This window comes from Sinocyclocheilus grahami, unplaced genomic scaffold, assembly GCF_001515645.1.
Source record: "Sinocyclocheilus grahami isolate Dianchi unplaced genomic scaffold, SAMN03320097.WGS_v1.1 scaffold492.1, whole genome shotgun sequence".
NCBI lineage: Eukaryota > Metazoa > Chordata > Actinopteri > Cypriniformes > Cyprinidae > Sinocyclocheilus > Sinocyclocheilus grahami.
Window position 1 is genome coordinate 733,843 of NW_015505671.1, and position 25,697 is coordinate 759,539.

A 25,697-nucleotide genomic window follows, 5' to 3' on the forward strand; every position below is an offset into this window, starting at 1 on the left:
AAAAACTTTACTGAGTCTGAAATTGAGGTCCTGCTGGCGGAGGTAGAGGTTTGTGTGGGGATGCTTTTTATTTAATAATGTGTAATTATTCTGTAGACAAAACAATGTGTGTGTGACTATTATCAAAAGTACTATTCTAGAAACAACATAATAATCATTAAAAAAATGATAATAATAGTAGCAGTAGTATTAATTACTTAATAATTTTCAGTCATCAAAGTGAGCCATCCTACTTTTAAAATCACTTGCTATGACAACTAATAAAAAGTTTAGTATCACGAAATTCTTGCAAAACTTTAAAAGTTTCATATCATAATAAAATAAACTATTACACGATTATGGTCTCCGGTCTGAAAAAACCTGCATGTGATTTGGCATGTCTTTATATTTACACAGTTTACTAATGCTGCTCAAATGTGCCATTAATGTACTGACACAAAAATATATAGTGTATTTTATACAAATATAACTGATGTAAATGACAAAAACAAAGTTTAAGGCTGATGTCTCTATTCATTTTCACAGAAGTAAAGCAGATGTTATAAATAAAAGCAGTTAACAATGTTATTGAATAGAATATATTAAAAACCGTTATTGCACAACATATGCCTATTCTTAGGCTACACAGACAAAACAGTCGGAGATGCGTTTATGCATTTTTTCCCTTCTATTTTACGCATTAGTAGTAAATCAAGACTTCGCAAGTTCTCTTGTAAAATAAAATAATGAAAAAACAACATGGAATAAACTGTGTACAGAAAGCGAATATAGGCTATAAAGAACTCTCAACATTAGGCTACTAAAAAGGTCAGTTTAACTTCGCAAAAACTCCCGTTAATAAAAAATCTGACTACACTGCATTAATATCTTACACTGCATCTTTGTTGTTTATGATGAATTCAGTGCTTTTATTATTATTGCAGCTTAGATTTTCAAATAGCTGCAGTACTCCGACTTTGCCACAAGGAAAAGTGCGTACGCCTGCTCAGAACCTGACGTGACGATAAGTACTATTCCACGTGAAAGACTGTTTTTATAAATATGAACGTTGCCGTGGATTTTAGCATACGCACACATTTTGAGGCTCCTGGACTCCACCTCGGTCCTTCGACCCATCGGCTCCGCCTTGGCTCCTAGCTCCCTCGTCTCCAATGTGGCCCATCAGTGCACTGGCTCCACCGGGATCCCTTGTCCCTCTGGCTCCAACTTGGTCAGTCATCGACCATCCACCGCCTCGGGACTGTGTTCCCTTGTTTGTTTCCATGGTTTTTGATTAATTAGCTCCACATCTGTTTCAGTTCTCCCTAATTACATTTCCAGTACTTAAGTCCTGTGTTCTGCCCTGGTCCTTTGTCTGCTATTAGTTGTGTCAGTCTGTTGTGCTTCCCTGCTCCTTGATGCCTTCCGTTTGCTTTGTGGATTATAATTAAAGACTGTCTATTGGATTACTCCTGCGCTGTACACTTTTACCAGCCACAAACCGTTACAGGTGGTGCTGTGTAGTAAGGCCACAGTTTAATCTTCTCATAAAATGGAAGATATCTAGCCTTGCAATAGACTTCCATGGCCGAAAAAGATTTAGCACCACAGGTGCACCTGTGAAGGGGGGAAAATCAAAAAGCATGCATTTGATTTCATTTCAACACACTTTTCAGCAATCCTACAGTAATCCCGGTCAACATAGATAACCTCAGGTAGAGGTCTGCATTCCCGCGTGTCACGGTCTTGCCGTGTTTTTGTTTTTGTTGTCTTTTTGTTCTTCATCTGAGGATGTCCGTTTGTGACTGGCAACACCTGTCTGCAGATATTTAAATATCTGTTTGCTAACTAGCACACGTGGGAGTTGTTCTGTTGTTTTGTTCTTGCTCTTGCTCTTGCAGGAATGGGCACAGGTGGCAGTTGTCCTTGGTTTGGAACTTCAACACCACCAGATCCTCGCTATTCAGTTTGTAGTCATGGATGCGATCGTCGGCGTTTGAATGTTTATTCTATTTTCCCTGTTAAGTCTTCCCCTAGAGATTTATATTAAAATATACTTTTGCAACGTATTTCTTTATGATCGCCCTTTTTTGTTGCAGTTATGAGCCGAACTGTAACAAAATTGGGGGCTCGTCCGTTTCAAAATTTACGTTTTTTTTTCTCATTGACCGTGTTGGGCAGTAACGCGTTACTGTAATTTGATTACTTTTTTAGTAACGGAGTAATTTAACGCGTTATAATTTTCAAAATAGTAATTAGAGTATAGTTACAAGCCGAGGTCTCTATAAGTTACTGACAGAAAGCAGTGATTTCTAATCTAGATTGTAAAAAGGATGTAGCTTACGCACTGTCGAGTCAAGTGTCAGTGGATTAGAGACCTGCTCCCGCGAGACCCGGCGCAACAGAGTGCGGACCGGGGCAAGACTTGATAGGTGAGTGCAAAGACTTGTGTATGTGCGGGATGCGGGAGAGTAAAATGATTCACGGGACTCCCGCAAAATAGATATATCTAAACATAAAATATCTAAAACAAATTGTTATTCATCTATTGCACAAAAGCAACATGAACTAATAATATAAAATATAAACGATTAAAAGGTGCAAGCGTATGCAGAGTTTCTATTTAGGCTATAACATTGCTGCAGCAATTGCTGCGTTGAACAATGCAGTGCTGAAATTTGCGTGCTCACGAATCCTCTCATTATAACACACAAATTGTAGGCATTATGAAAGATTCATTATGCATATATTTATGGTGTTATAACAGATTTGTGAGATTGCGATGAACTGAGATGTCTTTTAGAGACTATAAATGCAGCACTCTTTGCTGGCATTCTGCCGAACCATGCATGCAGCAACTGCTTGCTTTAGTTAAAAATAACAGTGTTCTGTGAATGTTGATGCTTTTATTACAAATATTTATCGGGAGCGTGTATGCTGGGATTGCATAAATTTCATGGAGAAAAAAGTAACAGAACTTGATGACTGAATCATCAATAAATCACCATCTGATCAGTTTGTGTTCTCGCAACTTTTGCTATAGCAAATGCGCTTCAAAAATACAGTTACACCAGCCAGAGAAAAACTTACTGGAACCCAACTAAAGCAAGCACAAACTTTATTATTTTCAATAAAACAGCACCAAGGCTTCCTGGGGTGTATTCCAGAAAGGAGGTTCAACAAACTCTGAGTTAAAACTTGAACTCTGAGTTGATTTACCTTGAGATTGGAAACTCTGAGTTTTCCGTTACAGAGCAGCTGAACAGAGTAAGTTAAATCCACTCTGAGTAGGTTGACTCTCGGTGCGTTCCAAACAGGATATATCGCCCTCCGAAGGTCACTTCGGAGTGAAAACAATCATGGCCGCCATATTGAAGGGTCGTTCCAAACCGAAGTGCTCAAAACTGGCCACTTCAAAGAGCCCTTCGGAATGAAGGATTTCGAAGGGTACAACTTATGGACACTTCGGGCTCCCATGATCCTTTGCATGATGACGGCGCCTCCGTGTGGGCACGTGATGACGATGCAGAAGGGCACTTCAAGAAACAGTTGTTTGGTCCCCTACACCCTTCAATCCTTCGAAGCTCTCACTCTGGAGGGTAAACCCTTTGAAGGGATCAGGGCACAGGGATGAGCCCTTCCAAATGGAACGCAGGGTCTGAGTTTAGCGCATGCACCACGACTATGAAAAGCCATGATAAATGGAGCTCCGAAATTACAATTCCCCATGGCAACAGCTCCCGCCAAAAAGACTTCTGCATACTACGGAACATGTAAGTTTAATTCTAAATCAATGTTATCAGTTGAAAACTGGTAGAAAGGTAATTTATTGAACTAATATTCATTTTCATGGTATCCCACGGGCAAAAAAAGAAAAAAAAACTATAAAAACATAATTCAATCAGGTAAAGCTTCAAACGTGAAATGGGTGTAGGCTAATGTTACATGACTTTACAAATATTTGACATTCAATAAATATCATTCAGTGTATATATATTTCAATGTGCAGTAGCTTTTTCCACATAGTCTAATGCTTTTTCACATAAATAAATGTTCTCTAATCCAACATGCTACATTGCATAATTAGGGTAATGAAAAACATTTAACTTCTATTCAGTAGCCAACAGCAAGAAGGCAGAGACTCGTAAAATGGGAGGAAAACCTGCACCAGCATCACTGAGAGATGAAGAGGAAATGGCCACAATACCAATATTAAAATCCAACAGGGAAAAAAACTATTTGTTGCTTTTGTATTTGTAGAACATAAAGATGACCAAATAAACTGTGAATAATTTGTGTTTATTTAACAGCTGTGGTGGTGGTTACGGCATAGAAATCTCGCACTACCCTTCCATCTGGCATCCTTCCATTCCATACAGTAATCAGTTTCATTTTTGGAAGGTGCGATGGTGAGAATATGTGTGTAATCAATGCATCCAACCACACTGGAAATCCTAAAGGAAATGCTAATTATTAGGTTACTTAAAGATCGCAATCAGATGTTATCAAGTGAACGCCATGTAAAAATGGTACCGTTCAAATAGATATGCATGTGGATATGGCAAAATAAATATATTAAATTTAATTAAATTAAATCCTCTCCTGATGTAAATGTAACTCCCCGCAAATTAATGCAGCCTCTTCATCTACAGGATCCCTTATATAAAGAGAAGACATTTGTCACATTTACAGTGTCTGCATGATGAAAATGAAAGTAGTCCAGTGAGAAAAATAATCTTGTTTCCATTTTCATGAAGATTATTTTTCTTACCCCGCTGGCAATTCATTTTACTTGTTTACCCCAGGAAACAAGACTAAATATTGTATATATATTTTTTATATAGAATGCATCATGATTTAAGAATTTTTAGATATTTGTATTTGAAATAAGGTAAAAATCTCAGCAATAAAAGCCATTTTTCCAGCGTGAATGAATGAGGTATTTAAACATTGCTTACACTTTAAAAAAGGGGAGGAGACTGAAAGAAACTCTGGGTTTACCAAAGAAAACCTGGGGGGTATTCCAAAAAGCAGGTTATGTGACATACCCGGGTATGTTTGAGGATAAGCAAGCGGATAACCTCAGCTTTCGGTTATGCAGCCTCTTCATCTACAGGATCCCTTATATAAAGAGAAGACATTTGTCACATTTACAGTGTCTGCATGATGAAAATGAAAGTAGTCCAGTGAGAAAAATAATCTTGTTTCCATTTTCATGAAGATTATTTTTCTTACCCCGCTGGCAATTCATTTTACTTGTTTACCCCAGGAAACAAGACTAAATATTGTATATATATTTTTTATATAGAATGCATCATGATTTAAGAATTTTTAGATATTTGTATTTGAAATAAGGTAAAAATCTCAGCAATAAAAGCCATTTTTCCAGCGTGAATGAATGAGGTATTTAAACATTGCTTACACTTTAAAAAAGGGGAGGAGACTGAAAGAAACTCTGGGTTTACCAAAGAAAACCTGGGGGGTATTCCAAAAAGCAGGTTATGTGACATACCCGGGTATGTTTGAGGATAAGCAAGCGGATAACCTCAGCTTTCGGTTCCAAAATCGGAGGTTATTTCAGGGTATTTAAGTAACCATAGTAACTTGCTCTCTGAAGATAACCTGCTCCGGAGCAGGTTATGGTCCAGGGTTAGTTCACTTCAGCGCTATCAGCACACGTGTGATCTACTGACGAGCCTTTAGTGGGCGCGACAGATAGCGCACAGCCACACAACATTATATAATATTACAGTATGTAATATAGCCTATTATATATATATATATTTGTATGATATGTTAATAAAGAAGCGCTAATATAAGTAATAAATAAGGTAATATATTATTCTAATATGGTTATTATTTATTTTATTTTATATATATATATATATATATATATATATATATATATATATATATATATATATACACTGTATATATATTTGTATATGTTACTGATGAAGTGCTAATATAAGTAGGCTAATAAATAAGGTAATATATTATTCTAATATGGTTATTATATTTATTTTATTGGCATATATAACAGTTATCTGTATAAATTATAAAACACTATGACAAGGTAATGTTTAATTTATTATATTATATATATTTAATTATTACATTTTATATTATCATCTCACACATGGATCGACATTTTCTATAATGTCTAAATTCTAAATCAAAACACATCTGCTATGACTTAATATATAATTAGCATCAAACAAACAATATAATTCATATTCTCAAGGATTAAAGATTAAATGGAAAAAAAATAAAAATGATTGCACAACCATCAATTAGGTGGCGATATGCACTAAGCATGTAAACGACCATTGAACAAAAGAAGAAAGAAACAGCATGGCACACTTTTTCTTAGCGTCTGTTTCCATAGTGACTCATCGATTCGTTGCTTTGTTGAGAATGTCTTGAGTTTTAACCAGGAACATACTCTGAGTTACTCCCGGACGCGTTTTTGGAACCACGTACCTCGAGTAAGCAAGATTTGGGGTTAATCAACCGAAAGTTCAGGGTTTAGCTGACGGTAAGTTAACCGTGCTTTCTGGAATACACTCCTGCTCTCTCTTAGCTTCACAGAGTAAGTTACTATGGTAACTTACCGAGAGGTTTAGTTTTGTCTTTTATTGGAATCGAAAACACTGAGTTTCCCTTTTCTGGGGTTAACAAACTCTGAGTTTCCAACAAAACCCGCTTTCTGGAATACACCCCTGCTGTGTTAACAGAAAAATGTCAAACAAATTTAGTATTTTGACAAGACGAATAAAAATAGCTAATAGGTATTATTTTTTTTCTCTCTGCAACACTTTTTCCTATTGTGTTGTAAATGTTAAACAAATTGTATCCTGACAAGACGAATAAAAATAAGAAATACAATTTTTGTACAACATTTTTATTTTCTCTGACACTTTTTTTCCTACTGTGTTGCATAAAATATTCAACAAATTTTGTGTCTTAAGATAATTCATATAAATTCAAGTCAAAGTCAATCAATTCAAGACTCTTGACAAGACAAATAAAATAACACAATTGTGCATTACAATTTAATATAACACAAATGCACACTTTTTCATCAGTATGATGAAATTATATCTATTCCAATTACTTAACATGGATGGTTGAAAATAAACCTCATGCTCAAACCTTCATATATTGTACCTTCTTCGTAGAATCCATCTTGAGGATTCGGCCATAGGTGGAGGTAATCACCCCCTACATCTCGTCCAGATGGCTGAGGATGACGTTGGAGTGGACAGTCTCAAACCACTGGGCGAGTGGAAGTGGCCTGAAGGGTGCAGGTGCAGAAAAGGCAGGTGTTGTTGCAGATTGGACCAGGACAATCTTTCTCAAATGATGCTCACAGTCAGAGAGGACCTGGATGGTCTGTCGTGCCCACTCCTCACTGTGGACTTCTTCTACTGCTGACTGGAGGTAGGAGGAACTGTTGCCGCTGGTCCTTGGCCTGAGGAAGGTCACACATTTCCTGTCCAGGGCTAGCTGAGTGGTCAACACTGCTGGAAATAGGGTCCTGTGTGCCACATCCAGTTGTGAAAGGATGTCCTGGGATACTGGCAGCCTGCATGCACTGCAGCGTGCATAGTCCCCACCCACCAGGTAGTAGCGGCTATCCATGTTGATCACCTCCCTGACCTTCACACTGTGGGCATTTAAGAGGAATGCCCCACATCCTCATTGGTGCCCGCAAGAACATCCTCTGTCGGAAGTACCACCCGGGCTCAGGAGGAGATGGCTTGGGCTGCATCGGTGTATAAAACCAGTTTGCCTGGATCTTCTGCCTCAGCTGACCTGTGGACTCATAGAGGCACTTGGCAGTCCACACCCAATTTGCTGGCTGGAGGACTCTCTTGAACTGACTGGGAAGAAAGCTCTCCCAATCAGTAATAGCCTGCACTGTAAAAAATTATTGTGATTTTAACGGTAAAAGACTGTACAAATACCACAGTAAAAACCTGTTAAATGATTAACAGTAAGTTTCCTTACTATATACCAGGGGTACTCAAATATAAACTTGAAAGGTCCACATACCAAATTTCCATTCAGTCTGAGGTCCGGAAAAGTGACGGTCAAATTCCAAATAGAGAACTCCAACAAAAAAAGGCAATCCCCAAAACTTTAGAACCATACACAAAAAACAACATGGTAGGCCTTTTAGTGTGAAAGGTGACACCTTCTTTGTGCCACCAGTTGTTTAAACTTGCGCATAAAAGGTGTGAGGGCCAGGCGGAGGCACTGATGTAAGTGTTCATTGGTGAGTGTGCTGCGGTATGCGTTTTTCACCATGTTCATGGTTGAAAAGGCAGATTCACAGCAGTACGTTGAGGGAAACGTGAGAATTTGAAGGGCCATCTTCTGCAGGAGAGGAACACCTGCTGCAGTTACCATCTTCGTCCAGAAGGTGACAGGGTCACAGCGAGATTCCTGCAGTGCTAGGTTTTCTTGGAGATCAATTAGCTCTGTTTGCAGAGAAGCAGCATTGGCCCATGGGAAGACTTACGTGGCTTCAGTTGAGAATTCTGCAATACTTTTGACAAGAAATGGATTTTCGATGCACAACAAGACTTGTTTTCTCAGAGGGAAATCTTCAAAGCGAGTTTGGACATTTTTAATCAGCTTTTCCAGGAATTCAGCATAATTGTGATGGTGATGTTTTCCTGCAGTCTGATCCAAAAGTCTTGGGAAATGAAGCAGGTTCTGCTGTAAGTCACATTTGAACACCTCCAGCTTCCTCTGGAAAGCATGGACAGCTGACATGAGGCCACACACTGTGCTGTTTTTGCCCTGGAGCTTCATATTAAGGTCATTGAGATGGGAAGTAATGTCAGTTAGAAAAGCAACAACTTCCATTTCCTCTTCATCATGAAATTCACAAACGGTTTGGCTTTTGCACTTTTCTGATTCAACAGAAATGTCTCCAGCTCTTTCCGCAGTGCCCAAAACCGCTCCAGTACCTTGCCTTTACTAAGCCACCGGACATTGTTGTGAAGGAGCAAATCATCAAATGTTGCATTCACCTCTATTAGAAATGAGCGCAACAAACGTGAGTGAGTAGTGGTGACGTTGCTATAGCGATGCTGTTACAGCTGCTGTGATTGGACATAGATGAAGCAGCCAAACCGAGTAGAAGCCTCAACGATATATAGCGCGGAATCACAATTGTGCTCTCCATTGAAAACTAATTTTGATTATGATTAAATTAGCATGTTGGTTTTGGCGCGTCGGTCCAGATTTAACCGTGTCTGGGTCCGGATGCGGACTGGAGTCCGCCTATTGAGTACTCCTGCTATATACGGTGAATAACTGTAATAGATCTAACCTTTGTTTTCGAGAAAGTAGCCTCAGAGTCAACACTCATAGACTGTGTCTGAAATCACACCCTAAACCCTCATTCACTATTCCCTACATTAGTTTACTAATAGAGTCCACCTGACAGAGAGAATGAAAACTAATGAGTGAATTCAACCAATGATGAACAGTTTCTGTTAACAAGCAGAATCACTGAAGGAAAGAGCAAGAAACAAAACTACAACTGACTTCAGCCACAGCCTTAAATGAAATCAACTGAAATAAAACAGCAGATGATGATTAAACAACTCTACAAACAACATTACCAGCTTCACTCATTACTAACCAGACTCACTTTATTTCTGTCATATATCTACAAAACATTTTTGAGAATTAACAGAGGTGTATATTGTATTGAAAATGTTTTGTTTGACCTCACCATTGGCGATCGGTGGTTGCTTTAGTTGGTTTTTCTCTGCTGTTATAACTGTTCGTAAAACACACTAGTTATGACAAGAAAAGCTGAGAGAAATAGCAAAGAACTGGTTTTAATAGCTATTAATTATGATGTAATGATCATTTAATGATGTGATTTATGATCTCAATTTGTGTCTAACTATATGGGCAAATAAATTTTGTTTATGGTACTAAAATTACTCTACAAGATATATTAACAAACTATTGTGAAGGAATTTTAAAAGTTTTATGCACAACACTACAATACCTTTTAGACACACACAGACATCAAGAATCAGCACATGAATCTCAACAATGGTGACTCTTAATAAAAAAAAATATTTTTTTAAATCATGCATGCTGGGTGCCAGCACAAAATTATTTTTTTTAATTTTTTAATTTTTTATTTTTTTTATCGTCCCCAATGTTGAGATTCATAAGCTGAATGTTGATGTCTGTGTGTGTTTAAGTTCTGCCGTAGTTCAAAACTTTCATTTGTGCATATAGTGCTTAGGACTGTTTCACAATGATTGATTCCAGTAGTATCAATTGTGCAACTCAAGAGTATTAGTAATATTTCACACACACTTAATAAGAGTTTAAACATTAAGGGTGATCAGTGAATCTAGTTCATGATGGTCTTGACATCACAAACACCAGTTTTATCTAATCACAGATAATTTTGGCTTTTCTTGCTATAAAAACTGCGTTAAATAGTAACAGCTAACTAAATCAACCAAAGAAAAAAGACTTTTTAAAAAGTCAAGGTTCAAGAGCCCAACTAAAGCAAACACTGATCGTCATTAATTTGACGATCATTTCATTGACTTCAAATTAAAGTACAACACCTAATATCTCAATAAGAGCTTTTGTACACATATGACAGAAATAAAGTCACACTGGTTAGCAAGAAGCTGGTGGAGCTGTTTAATCCTCCTCTGCTGAGATCTTGATACATTTAATGTGTTTTATTTTCAGTTGATTTCATCTTTGGCTTTGGCTGTAATGCCGAGTTCACACTGCACGATTTTAGCCCGATTTTTCACTCGCCGACAGGTTTTGCGAAATCACCAGCAAATGCCCGAAATCTGAGGCAAATCGGTGCTCGTTCACGCGAGTGACAATCACGCAGTGTGAATTATCAAAGACGCGATCTGAGGGAATCGCCGACGCCCTCAATTTTTGGGATGCTAAATATCTGGAGCTGTCGGCGATTCACAATCACACTGTGTGCAATGAGTTCTGACTGAAAAACACATCGGCGATGACCTACAGCCAATGAGAGACCAAGATACAGGGCAGCGGGAAGTTCGGCGAGGAGTTATATGAAACGTAGTTTGCGGACCAGTTTTGCCAAATCTGCGATTGCTGCCGGTTGTTTTTTATGCCAGCAGGTTGAAGCGACCCCAATAACGTGATATTTAGGCCCTGGAATGTGAATTGTACCAGGAGAACCCAGCCAAAAAAAATTGTATTTTACCCCCGGAAAGCGATTTTTACTGGGGGACCCCCTCGAAAGCAATTGGGCTATTTTCAGGCTAGTTTTGAGTAGTAATTGGGCAGGTTTTGTAGCGAAATCCTGGCAACCCTGCACCAGACAGAGCTGTCGGCGATTCTTCCTATGGTGAAGTCATGCAGTGTGTAACCTCCTGTCGCCGATCCATCGTGCAATGTGAACGCAGCAACAACTGAATGCTACCCCAGATAGTCACGCAGTGTGAAAACAACGGCGATCCGACGAGTTTGATAATCGTGCAGTGTGAACTCGGCATAAGTTGTGTTTCTCTGCTCTTGTTTCTCTTTCCTTCAGTGATTCTGCTTCTTAACAGTTTTGTTTTGTTTACTGTGTGGAGACGTGCTGGTATCGCGTTTGGTCTCGTTCTGTATCGCGTATCTTGTCAGTGTCTGCGCTTGCTTGGCCATTTGTGTCCAGCAGAGTTAATTTAGTATTTTGTTAGACGGGTATAAAAAGTTTATAAAGCTTAGTTTACCGCGGCAGCGGTCGCGTGACGGCCTCCTCATGTGAAGACCGAAGAGTGTAAAGACCAGCGACTCTTTCCTATTACTTGTTTCACTCCTGTTTCAGTTTTCATAACCATTTCTTACTATGTGTAAGTAAGTTGTTGTTTTTTAGCACTCATGTTTGCCAGTGTTCTTTTTTTAGGATTACTGATAAACTACTGTCGTTTGATTTGTATTATTTGTATTTGTTATTTATTTTAATTTGAGTTAAATAATGTCTGAATTTATTATGTCTGTATAGGTCTTTTATTAAGTTTTTAGTTTTATTTAATTTGAGTTAGTTTAATACTTCAACAAAACTAAACGGAAATGAAATACTATATATATTGAATTTATAAATGTGTGTGTAATATATATTTATATGTATGTGTGTGTGGTTGTACATACACATATGTAGTTGTTTATTTTGGTGTTTGGCTTAGTGTTATGTTAGAATCATTATTATACTCTTATACCTTTTGTTCTTTAATATTTTGAATTGTTTTTAGCTTTATTTTTAGTTTTTCATTTAAATGTTAAGTTTTGAAAATGTGTTGTATGCATTTGTAATTTTTATTTAATTTCTTTATTTTTTAAAATGTGTATAGGTAGTATTTATAAAGTTTTAGCTTTTAGTTTTGGATCTGTTTTTAGTTGTTTTAATGCTACAATTGATTGCTTCTGTTGTCCTCACTTTAAGTCGCTTTGGATAAAAGCGTCTGATAAATATCTAAATAAATAAATAACAGTTGTTCATCACTAATGCTCAATCCTCATTTAATTATCTCATTAACTTCATCACCGCTTCAGTGTCACTTCAACACTCTGTAGTGTGGACACATATAAGTGCTCTTTAAAACTGAGGATTTTGCTGTGGGATTAAAGGGGTTAAATGTGTGAGATGAAGAAAAACACACTGTAAAATGTATTTTTAACAGAAATATACTGTTAATTTAATTTACGGAAGCAAACTGTAAAAAACAGTAGATTACTGGCAACCACAGCTACCGGTATTTCACCGTAAAATCGAGAAAAAACCCAGCTAAATACTGTAAAACCTAACAATCAACTTCCTCTTGTGTTTTGTGGGTCACCATTGTGCTGGAGAGCAGAGCCTGTGTTTAAGTAAAGGACAGAGAGGGAAACACTGATGTTATATTGCTTGTAGCTTTATTTAAAGGCAGTAATTGTGTAGTTATTGATGCAGTGTGAATCTCTTCAATAATTTCAATCACACATGAATGTGTGCTGCTGTTATTTGCAAGAGATTTGAGTTGAATTGATGCTTTTAATGACTTTGCATAAATCAGTAGGTTTGTCGTCGTGGACTTAAGCAAAATAGTTCTCAATACCAATATGCTTGCGCTACTTAAGCATTATAAATATTAATCAACCTGGTGTACACTGTTCAATTGATTGACTTCAATATAATCAGTTTGTAAAGAAATCCGTGATCTCCAAATGAGTTATAATTAAATGAATGATATTAAAAACTTTTGAAATGATATTACAATGCTAAAACATTAAAAAAGAATATATTTTATATATTTTTATTGCTGTATTGTTGTCCAATTAAAACAAATAGACAATTGAATTTGTTTCTCTTATCATAATGCATAGAATAATAGGCCTACTTCTATAAAGAGACCTTTTTAGACTCATATTTGAGAAGAGTGTCACCAGATCGTCCACCTGAGCCATTGGTGCTTGGACCCCAATAATCTGCTTGCGGCTATATTTCACTGTATATTTCATTTTACCCAAGAAGATATAGGAATATGTAATTCAGTGGTGTTTGGGTTGAGCCACAGAGTGCCGCCTGCAGGGATGAACTAGCTTCGCAGCACAATGCTGGATTATCCGCTGCACTCATTTCAGTTCAGTCGGCCGTGAAACCGACAGGTGCAGGTGCTTTGTGCTGTGCTGCTAAAATGCGCAAAACGCGGATTTTTTTCTTATGCTAAACTAATACTTTGAATCTCGAATGTGATGTGAGAAAAAGAGTGCCACTGTTTCCATCTTGATAAATGAGCGTTTAAAGCGGCATCATGTCTCCTGCGGCGCATCATATCCAGCGAGCGCTCATCTGTTCTGTTCTTCTCTGGATGTCGACGCGCTCCTCTTCAACATCCGATCTCAAATCCAGAATATCTGGCGTGGAAGAACTGCTGGAGGAGTTCCGTAAGCAGCTACAGCAGGATGAGTCGGACTCGAGGGAGGATGAGGAGGATGGAGACCGCTGTATCAGTGGCTTCAAGGCGGCGGAGGAGCGCATCATCCGCGCCAGCGCGTCCATCGAGCAGGGCGCCGCGTTCTTGTCCGCCCCGCAGAGGGTGTTCAGCTGGAGGGACTGCGCGCACGCCTGCTGCTCTCACCCGCACTGCACAGCCGCCATCATCCAGGAGGACCTCAAGCAGCCCGATGACAGTTTGCGCTGTTATCTGTTCAACTGCACGTACAGGGGCAGGAGTGTGTGCTCGTTTTCCTTTCAGCCGGGATTCAGCACCTACAGTCGGGTGGACAACAGCAGCTCTAGACACCATGAGCCCAGCCTTGATTCTGCTGCCACTGACAGCCCAAGCACTTCAGCCGGGAGACCTTCATATGGGATGGATGAGGGTGGGTTTCTCCGATTGTAGTCATCAGGGGCCGCGTACTGAATGGGTCGGGCTAAGAAAGACGAAAATTTTGTTTTGTTGTTGTTTTGTATCGAATGCAAATCATTTATTGATCATGAGCCCAACATTCAATCTACCTGAAGGAAGACGTCTTTCACTATTGTAATTTAATGGTGTGTTAAATAGAGAGAGGGGGAAGAAAATAATAACCTCTAGGGTATTCTTAAACTTGGACCTCATTACTGAAGTAAAAATTCCAGCAGCAGAAACAGCCCACACTCTCTAAGTTGACTTTAATTGAAAATATGCAGTTTCATTCATTCATAGGCTACACTCTAAAAAAAAAAAGGTGCTTCAGCGGTTCTTCAGCGGTTCTTTGGAGTGGTTAAGGTGCTATATAGCACCACTACCGTATAAAGAACCTGTTAAGCTCCTGTATGGTTCTTCAGCGGTTCTTCAGCGGTTCTTTGGAGTCGATGAGGTGCTGTATAGCACCACTACCGTATAAAGAACCTGTTAAGCCCCTGTATGGTTCTTCAGTGGTTCTTTGGAGTCGATGAGGTGCTGTATAGCACCACTTCCGTAAAACCTGTAAGCCGGTGTATGGTTCTTCAGCGGTTCTTTGGAGTCGATGAGGTGCTGTATAGCACCACTACCGTATAAAGAACCTGTTAAGCCCCTGTATGGTTCTTCAGCGGTTCTTTGGAGTTGATGAGGTGCTGTATAGCACCACTACCGTAAAACCTGTAAGTATGGTTCTTCAGCGGTTCTTTGGAGTTGATGAGGTGCTATATATCACCACCGTAAAACCTGTAAGCCCCTGTATAGTTCTTTAAAGGTTCTTTAACTCTCTCTTAGTCTCTTAGTTTAGTTGGGGAAAGGGTTAAAACAACGTTAAAATACAGTCTATTTCTTGAAGATATAATTTTTTTTGCCCTCAAGGCCCCCATACGGAAATATTCCAGGGCCCCCACATGAGACCTTTGACCTCAGAAAAAAAGGACCTCTCCACAAACAGCAACACCAACTTCACACATTACTAACCAGTTAGACTTTATTTCTGGAGTATCTAAAACAGAAGTTCTTTATTGAGAATTAAAGTTTAGATGTTTTTTTTCAACTTACCGTTTTGGTGAACAGTGTTTGGTTTAGTTGCCTCTTGACCCTTGACTCTCGTTTTAAGTTTAAAAAATAAGTTTCTCTTTGGCTGTTACAATAGTGTTTATAAAGCACATATGTGATGGCAAGAAACCTATGGTAAAATCATTTCATGCGTATGAGTCGCTGGCTTGCATTTAATCAAAATCTGTAGTTCTTATGAGTTCTATATTATTGCAGTTCTACGATACTACGTGACAATGTGAGAAACTTGTATAAACCACTTTTAGAATTATGGCTCATAAAGAGGTTTCAGTTCTGTCACTCATAGACATGAAGAATCAGCATGTGAATCTCAGCAATGGGGACAAAGTATTCTGATCATTTTGATATGATTTTTGAACATCACAAAACAGGGCAGTAAAAAGTCACAACAAAAATATCAGCAAATAGTAAGAATAAGAGAAAATACTAAGACAATGCAGCTGCATAATATATTCATGTCGCAATGCATGCTGGGAGCCATGGATGAGTTATGATTGGTGCACCATTGTTGAGTGCTATATGTGCTATAAGTGCTATATGGCACCTCTTATGGTTAAACATGGCACCATTTGACAAAGGTGCTATATAGCACCTGTAAAAATAGGTGCTAAACAGCACTAAAAGTGGTTCCCCTATGATTACAAGCCAAAGAACCGCTTTTGGTGCTATATAGCACCTTTTTTTTTAGAGTGTATGGTTGCCATAAAATTTTAGTTCAAAAATGTAAGTGCCATTGCTTTATTGACTGACGTTTCATAGACGTTCAGTTGTTATGCTTTCAAATTTCTCCTAAATTACTACATTACTTGTGCACTCACAATTCTGTAGCCTAATGGTACAATTAACTCACACATTTTTTTGTGTGACATTAAAATTCGTTTTTAGAATAATTGTACATAAATTAAGAAAAACAAATGTGATTTTTTTTTTCTGGGAACTTTTTAACTGCGGGCAGACACATTATGGTACAGTACAAATATTTTGAGTGTCCCTTATTCTGTCCCTTATTTCCTTAAAAAAAATTACAATTGTCCCTTATTTTCCATTTCTAAACTTTTAAAGATTTTTACATTAAAACGAAAGCTCTAGAAAATGAATTTGACAAGGCTGTAGAGAACAGTGCACTAACTAATTAATTAAATTATTTTAATATAGTCGGACATGAACTAAAGTGGGCCGGTCTAAGCATGAAACTCCAGGGCTGAAAATGAGTCCCACTCAGGCCCTGTCTTCATGTTACCCAGAGACATAATTATATAATGTACACTACCTTTTTTGAAAGAAACAAATACATTTAGGCTATTTGGCAAGGATGCATTAATCCCTTAAAGGGATAGTTCACCCAAAAATGAAAATTCTGTCATTAATTACTCACCCTTTATGTCGTTCCAAACATGTAAGACCTTTGGGTAACACTTTATAATAATGTTCAGTTGTAAGTCATTTATAAGTGATTAGTTACGACAGATTTGTAAATCGTTAGCATATTACTTAATAATCATTTGTGAATGTACAGTTATGTTTTGTAAGTGATTAGTTCATCATCATCTAATCACTTGTAAATTATTTATAACTTAATCTACAAAACATAGATAAAAAAAATTAACATATCACTTATTAATCATTTATGAATACATAGTCATGTTTTGTAAATGATTAGTTCATCATTAACTAATTGCTTGTAAATGACTTACAACTGAGCGTTATTATAAAGTGTTACCGACTTTTGTTCATCTTCAGAACACAAATTAAGATGTTTTTTGATGAAATCTGAGAGCTCTCTGACCCTCCATAGACAGCAACGCAACTGCAATGTTCCCAGGTCCAGAAGGACATTGGTGAAGTAGTCCATGTGACATCAGGGGTTCAAACGTAATTTTATGAAGCTACGAGAATACTTTTTATGCGCAAAGAAAGCAAAAATAATGACTTTATTCAACAGTTCTTCTCTTCCTCATCCGGTCTGCAGTGGTGCGCTGCCATTATGAAGAAAGTATCAGGACAGATGTGCAGCACAATGCACATGTGTTTACACGCGTAACATGCGGAAGCACGCGTATGCGTCGTGAGACTCTCCACAATGGCGGGATGAAGAGGAGAAGAATTGTTGAATAAATGAGTTATTTTTGTGTTTCTTTGTGTACAAAAACTATTCTCGTAGCTTCGTAAAATTACGGTTGAACCCCTGATTTCCCATGGACTGCTTTACCGATGTCCTTTCAATGGTTCTGGACCTGGGAACATTTTAGTTGTATTGCTGTCTATGCAGGTTCAGAGAGCTGTCGGATTTCATCTTGGACTTAAAAATTATCAAATGTGTTCTAATGAAGAAACAAAGTCACCTACATCTTGGATGCCCTGGGGGTAAGCAGATAAACATCACATTTTCATTTTTGGGTGAACTATCCCTTTAAGTGCCCCATTTCTGAACATAAACATGAAAGTGCACTATCCAAACTTAAATTGTTATATATCATGAATGTTTTGGAATCTTTTTTTAAAGAAGACAATCTGCAGATTATTGCAGAAGTGGAATAATTTCAAAATATTAAAGTATCATAAGGTTATATAGAAGTTTAAATTTACTGTAAAGAAAATGCACTGTACCAATTTTTATTTTATTTTATATAAAATAAGTATTTTTCAAAATATTTTTGAAACCAAAATTGCTATAAAATTAAGGTATTATGGCTAAATAAATTGTGTTCCAAATTTGAAGTTGATATAAAAAAATGAGGTTTTATTTAAATCTCGGGGGCAGTCATGGCCTAATGGTTAGAGAGTCGAACTTGTAACCTAAAGGTTGCAGATTCAAATCTCAAGTCTGGCAGGCAGTGTAGGTGTGGGGAGTGAATGACCAGCACCCTCTTCCACCCTCAATACCACGACTGAGGTGCCCTTGAGCAAGGCACTGGACCCCCAACTGCTCCCCGGGTGCCGCAGCATTGGCTCTGTCTGTGTGCGTGTGTTCACTTCTCACTGCTGTGTGTGCGTGCCCTTGAGCAAGGCACTGGACCCCCAACTGCTCCCCAGGTGCCGCAGCATTGGCTCTGTCTGTGTGCGTGTGTTCACTTCTCACTGCTGTGTGTGCGTGTGCGTGCATGTGTGGAGGGGTGAAATGCAGAGCACAAATTACAAGTATGGGTCACCATACTTGACGACACATCCTTTCCTTTCCTTTTATTTATTTAGTAATAACACAAACAGCCACCGGGTGTCATCAAAACTCCATTGAATTTCTTTTGATGCATTTATTTTTCTGTCACAAATGTCTACATTTCTGTCAATATCACATCTATCACAAAATACACAACATATGCAATCTTGAGATTCAGACCTTTCCAACGAAATGTATATTGTTAAGATTATAAAAAGTTTTGATTCTAAAAGACCATAATGCATTTTGTAATATGATACTTGACACGCCCACTAAGGGGGAGGAGACCACTAAAAGATTTTAAAGTACCATTTCCATGGCAACGCAATGTCCGATTTCAAAATGGTTTTCAACAGGGTTTTGAGGTTTTAAGCTTTCAAGTGGTATATATTTTATGATGATTACTAAAATATGTGATAGAGAAAGAGGACAACGAAGAAAAGAACGCCAACCGGCCGGTGACACTTAAGGGTTAAATTGATCAAAAGTGGCAGTAAAATATACATTCTTAAAGAAATTGTATTAAGTGCTGTCTTTTGAACTTTCTATGCATCATATAGGCTAACGCTGAAAAAGGATTTTAACATTGATTATAAAAGGAAATGTTTCTTGAACTCCAGATCAGCATCAGAATGATTTCTGAAGATCATGTGACACTGAAGACTGGAGTAATTATGCTGAAAATTCAGCTTTGTCATCAATAGAATAAATTACAAAATATGTTCAAACGGAAAAGAGTTATTTGAAATGTGAATAATATTTCACAATATTACTGTTCTTACTGTATAGATGCAGGTACAGCCTTAGTGAGCACATTCCTACAGACACCAAACTTTTGAACGGTAGTGTACAATTAAAAGTAGTCGACAGAAGTCTAAAAGAACTAAGTGTTTTTTTGTTTTTTCAGCTTCATAGCGTTACAAATAGGAAGTCATATATGCACTGTGTCTGAAGTCATTCTCAGTTTCTCTGTAACATCATGATTTTGTCTGTACCTGCATAGCTGTTGATTTTGAATGATATATTCTGTTATTATTTGGAAGTACAACGGCAGAGTTGGTGACTTTAGATGACTTTGAAGCTAGCAGATAGGATTTTTGATTTCATGGAGTCCTTAGGAAAAAACTTGTGTGATAGCTCACCCAAAAATCAAAAATTTGTCATCATGTACTCACCCTCATGCTGTTCCAAACCTGTATGAATAAAACAGTTGCTGGTAGCCATTGACTTGCAGTGTTTTTTTGTTTTTTCACACTAGCAGCTGATTGGTTAACCAACATTCTTTAAACTCTTGATTATGTTGGGTGATTTCTGCAGGTGACTCACCCAGGCCTGCTGAAACTCAGTGGTCTTAGAGAAGGCATTTATACCTTTGAGCTGACCGTCACCGACACGGCGGGACAGAAGAGATCTGACAATGTGTCTGTCAGTGTGCTCGCCCCTGCACCAAACGCAGAAGGTCAGAAATGATTTGTCTCTAAATCTTCCTTGTCTATTTTTAAAACAGTTACATGTAAACATGGATGATTAGTATTTGAATTGTGTGTGTGTGTGTGTACAGGTTTTTCTATTCTGGTGGGGACTTAAATCTGAATACACACAGACTCATGGGGACTTGTGTCACGGTGGGGACCTAAATTGAGATCCCCACGGGTAAACTAGCTAATAAATCACACAGAATGAAGTTTTTTGAAAATCAAAAAATGCACAGAGTTTCCTGTGAGGGGTAGGTTTAGGTGTAGGGTTGGTGTAGGGCAATAGAATATACGGTCTGTACAGTAGAAAAACCATTATGCCTATGGAGAGTCCCCACAAGGATAACTGACCAGACGTGTGTGTGTGTGTGAGTGTACGCATTTTTGTGACAAATGAGGACATAAATGTGTATAATGACAAAGGTATGACATAGGTATTATGAGGAGAAGGAGACTTTTCAGGACATTACCCCATGTCCCCACTTTTCAAAACGCTTATAAATCACACAGAATGGAGTGTATTGAAAATCTGAAATAGCAGAAAGTCTCCTGTGAGGGGTAGGTTTAGGGGTAGGGTTGGTGTAGGGCAATAGAATATACGGTCTGTACAGTATAAAAACCATTACACCTATGGAGAGTCCCCACTTTTCACAAAAACAAACCTGTGTGTGTGTGTGTGTGTGTGTGTGTGTGTGAGAGAGAGAGAGAGAGAGAGAGAGAGAGAGAGCTTGCATGTTAGGAATGTTAAAAACTACATATCTTCAAAATCAACTAGCTGGTGTGTTGTCTGAATGACTACTTGGGGTCAAGTATATCTAGGCTGGTTTAGGACCATGCTGACTGGGCATCCATTAGACGTGTTTTTAGAGCTGTTCATTTAGAAGCAAAATTGAATAGAGCAGAACACAGGGGTACTAAGAGTTTTTATGTTTAACCTCAAATTAAACAGCATTCAAAGAGAGATCTGGCACAATGTCTGTATCCATGGGTACATGGACTAACATTAAAAAAATTATAATAAAAATAAAGTCCGACTGTATTAAAATATATTGTTGAAAATAATCGATTCATTTCATGACAGTAAATGTTTTTGATAATGATTATGTTGTGTGATTATTTGTCTGGTGAAGGGCTAAGCAGAATATTTATATTCAAAAATGCAATATGCATAAAAGAAAATGATGAAACAAACCCAGAGTCTTGCAGTTTTTTTGGAGAATGATACAAAAATGAAAGAGTGCTTCTCTTTACGGGACTGTTTAGGATGTGTGTGAAGGAGAGCACACAATCTGGCAAACCTCTGGCAGTGTGAATACAGAAAACTACCAAAATGCTCTGGAATCTCAGTGTGAAATTGTTCTGAGATATAGTACATATAAAGTAGAAAATGATGCAGTAGTTAAAATATTCGTAATAATCTAAGATAAGAGTGATATGCTTGTAAATATGGGCCATGATAGCTGTTGGAAAGAAACATTTCATAAATCTGGAAGCTTTAGCTGTTATAATGATCTCTCTGAGGATGCAGCTGAAACCAGTTATGTTCAAATGTGAGGATCTTTCTAAGGTGACCACACTAATTGACAGGTCAAGTAGTCATCCATCCTGACCCACTTTTTGCATGTATATGTCCATACATTATTATATGTAAAACTGTATTAGTTTATTCATAATTCAGTGTCTTTAACACTGTTCTTTACTCCTGTACTTTGTTTTATATCAAGTGTCTTGAGTTTTTTTGTTTATGTATTGTTAGTAGTATTTTCTGATGTTCTGTCTGTTTTGTGCAATTACTTCCTGGCTGTTTTAATTGCTCTGTAGGGACTAATAAACTGTAAACTTCAACCTGAATCTATATGGATGTGACACAGCACTGTGTGTGTTTCTCTAAAGTGTGTACAGGTCACTGTTCTCGGTATCAGTTCATGTGTGATGATGGCTGCTGTATAGACATTGGTTATGCCTGCGATGGAAAGCAACACTGCCCTGACCGATCAGATGAAGATTTCTGCCAAAATTGTAAGCCTAAGCCACTCTCCTACCATCCTCTCAAAAGCCTTTTCAGAATCTTAATTACTTAAAGATAAATAAAAATGGTTGGGTCTGTTTTATAGTTGATAGTGGTCATAAGTCCAACCCCCCCTCTAAACATGGACCAGATGTACAAACTGAAGCAGAAGCCCAGACGCCCACAGAAATACAGCTCAATGATAGCCCTAAACCTGAACAACATCAACATTATGACTTCAGTTCGCAAGGTAAGACATAAGATACATCATTCAAAGACACATTTAAAGGTGCTGTATGTAGGATTGAGTGGTTGAACTAGGCATTGCAGTCCAAATTCAACATATTGGAGAGGGTTTTTTTCCACCCGGCCCCTCCTCCTCAGACTTGACGCACACGCAGGTTGCCAGATTGAGGACACCAACATGAACGAGCGCACTTGACGATGATTTAAATGAAATACGCTGTGTTTTCCACCAACTGGCAACCCGGGGTGCCGAAATACAATTGGGTAAACTGGCAGCGGGCGTGTTTCACAAACCAAAACAAAGACCGACATTCCGGCCCGGAACGCACATTTTCTAAGAAGTATAACTGACTGTAGCATTGTTTTTCAGATAAACAAGTATGCTAATTTAGCATGTTTCTTAAATTTCTGCAAACATATTATGGTATTTTTATGCTTTAGTAGAGTCATAAACTTACATACAGCACCTTTAAAGGAATGGCTCATCAAAAGTAAAATTAATTTTGTCATTATTTGCTCAATCTCATGTTGTTCCTTCAAATGTTTTGAAGAATGTTTATGCAGACACTATTGAAGACACAGCACACTGACTACTGAAAAACATTGCTTTAATCATGAGTTTACAAAATTCCTCCACTGCTTCCTTTCTCTTCCGGCAGCTTTTATTAACAAAGCCAGCCTCTCTATCTCTAGACATTTGATACTGTGAGAGCAAATGTCTCTCTCTCTTTGTGCCAGGTCCCTGTGCAGCACCCTCAGTGGTCGGCCCCTGTAAAGGTGTTTTCTCGCGCTGGTATTATGATTCTAAAACAGGAGATTGCCAGCACCTCCAGTATGGGGGCTGCAAAGGAAACCACAACAACTTCCTCCAGAAGTCTGATTGCATAAATGAGTGCATTCAGAAACCAAGTGAGACTTTTGAATATATAAATGACATTGCAGTTATTCAGTTGAGAACTCTGTGATACTAACAACTGTTCTGTTGCCATCTTTCAGCAGTAACAAAACATCAGGGCACTACAACTCTGTTACCCAGTGTGAAAACATACACACGTACGTACAACAATATTAGTTAAGAGTTAAGAATAGAATATTCTGTTTTCTTTATGCCAAGGTTGTCCGATCCTGCTCTTGGAGAGCCAGTGTCCTGCAAAGTTTAGCTCCAACACACTTGCCTGGAAGTTACTAGTGAGTCTGAAGGCCTTGATTAGCTGGTTCAGGTGCGTTTAATTAGGGCTGGAGCTAAACTCTGCAGGACAGTGGTCCTCCAGGAACAGGTTTGGACACCCCTGCTCTGTATGTGTGTGTGTGTATAAGTGCGCTCTCTGCATGTATATCGTCATTTTAAGGCTGCCTTCATGTGCTATCAGAAATTTCCTATTTCCCACTTATGAAGTCCTGATTACGAGCTTGTCACATTCAAGTGCTTTATTGTCGGAAAGAATTAAATGTAGCATATTAAATCAATCATATTAAAAAAATCACCACGCTAGATAGTCAGCTTGCTGACGATTTTGGAATTTCGGTCAAATATATGCGTATTTCACTGTTTATAAAACATACAATATGCTTCAAATGATTGTTCAAATATAGCCTATAAATACCATACTTTAGCGGCAAGACAAAGTCATGTAGTTGTGAAAAAAACTAATAAAGAAAGCATTGACAGCCAGTGTTGGGGGTAACGCATTACAAGTAATGTGAGTTACGTAATCAGATTACTTTTTTCAGTGTAACTAGTAAAGTAACGCATTACTTTTTAATTTACAAGAAAATATCTAAGTTACTTTTTCAAATAAGTAATGCCAGTTACTTTTTTCCCATTTATTGATTGGCAGCTCTCCTGTCCTCATGTTGAGAGAAATTGAGAGTAAGATGTTACTGTAGTTCTAGAATAAATGTGAACGTGCATTAATTTCATCTCACTTGCAAAAAAAAACAGATTCAGTATACCTCAAAATGAATAAAAGCCATGAAATGCAACTTAGAATATGACGCAAACCTGTAATAATTCTATGTTAAATAACACAAATGTTCTTTATGTATTTAATCCCATTTTATTAACCAGGTCTTTGCTTCTGACCTTCGAGGCTGATTCATTTCACTTTTGGTGTGAAAGGGCTCGGAAATTCTGGTATCAAAATTATAATTAGTAATTAAAAACCGATTAATTAATAATTAGAGTTTCCGAGTGGTAAATATGACTTGAGAGGCCGTTCATGTCTAATTTCTGAATAGGAAACTCGTATTTACAATAATTCTGATAGCACGTGAAGGCTGCATTAGTGCTTGAGCGCTTTAAAGTAGAATTGATTCTGATTGGCTGTCGTTCAACAGCTTAAACAACTTGTTGTGAAAGTGATTTCAGCAATATTGTTCCTCTGTTGCATTACATAAAGTTGTGGTCTGGACACTGCTATCCTTGTCCTTGCAGTGAATGGGCCTTTAGACTCTTTAATGGCCTTGTGTTAAATGTGCTCTTGATCAAATTTAATGCCTGCAGCATGTAATATTAAAAATAACTGTTGTTTTTTGTGCAGCTCCCATTGCTTCTGTCCATAAGGAAAAACTGCAAAATCCTCTCCCAGAGTCTCAGAATTCACTGCCATCGTCTAAAATACATCGTGCACTGGAAGGACACCCACCCCCCTGAATCAGGTCTGCTTTATCGTCCGAGTAACATACAGCACTAAATAAACGTCATTTGTACTTTTGTGTCTGTGTAGATTTTCTCAAATTCTTCAAGTGTCACTCTGTGTATGTGTGTGAAGGTGCGATCTTACCCCTGGCTTTGGGTCTGATCATCAGCGTTCTGCTCTTACTGATGGTGGGCTGCAGGCTCTGGCTTGTACGACGCAGACTGAAGAAAGCTTTGCCTCTCACCACAGAAGAGTCTGATTACCTCATCAATGGCATGTATCTGTAGCACAACAGCCACCTGCCAATCAACCCTCCAATCTGCTGCACCCTTTGTGTGACTGTGTGTGTAGAGGACACATAAGTTGGCAAAAGAATCTAATGCACAGCTAGTCAACCCTGCTCCTGGGGCCAGGTGCACCAGCTGTATATGTAAATTACAGCCTAGTTTTTTTTTTAAATTGCACCATTAAACTTGACGTTACATATAAAATAAATATTTCCTCCAACAAAGAATAATGCATTGAGTAAAACGGCTAATTGATTGAATTGCATCAGTAAGCTAATGTTTTACCCAGCAGACTCCAACGCTTAATACATATAATGTTGGCATTTACAAAGAGAGAACATTATGTGCATAAATGAGTTTGAAGCTCTTCAAC

At 38.1% G+C, this 25,697-nt stretch overlaps 2 protein-coding genes across 2 annotated transcripts in view; one reads left to right on the forward strand and one right to left on the reverse strand.

The window, feature by feature from the left end:
• The first annotated feature begins 13,657 nt into the window (after nucleotides 1–13,657).
• Nucleotides 13,658–25,521, forward strand: LOC107554153 (low-density lipoprotein receptor-related protein 11-like). The gene is given in 10 exon segments (XM_016236579.1): nucleotides 13,658–14,389; nucleotides 19,577–19,640; nucleotides 19,987–20,128; nucleotides 22,038–22,163; nucleotides 22,259–22,402; nucleotides 23,137–23,307; nucleotides 23,395–23,451; nucleotides 24,939–25,042; nucleotides 25,044–25,056; nucleotides 25,170–25,521. Coding segments are annotated over 10 exon segments (1,566 nt in total). The 5' UTR covers nucleotides 13,658–13,799; the 3' UTR covers nucleotides 25,325–25,521.
• Nucleotides 20,808–25,697, reverse strand: part of LOC107554157 (protein-L-isoaspartate(D-aspartate) O-methyltransferase) — a 34,277-nt gene continuing 29,387 nt past the window's right edge. The window contains exon 9 of the transcript XR_001605034.1: nucleotides 20,808–20,836. The gene's annotated coding sequence lies outside the window, so the exon portion shown is untranslated. The remainder of the gene's footprint in view (nucleotides 20,837–25,697) is intronic.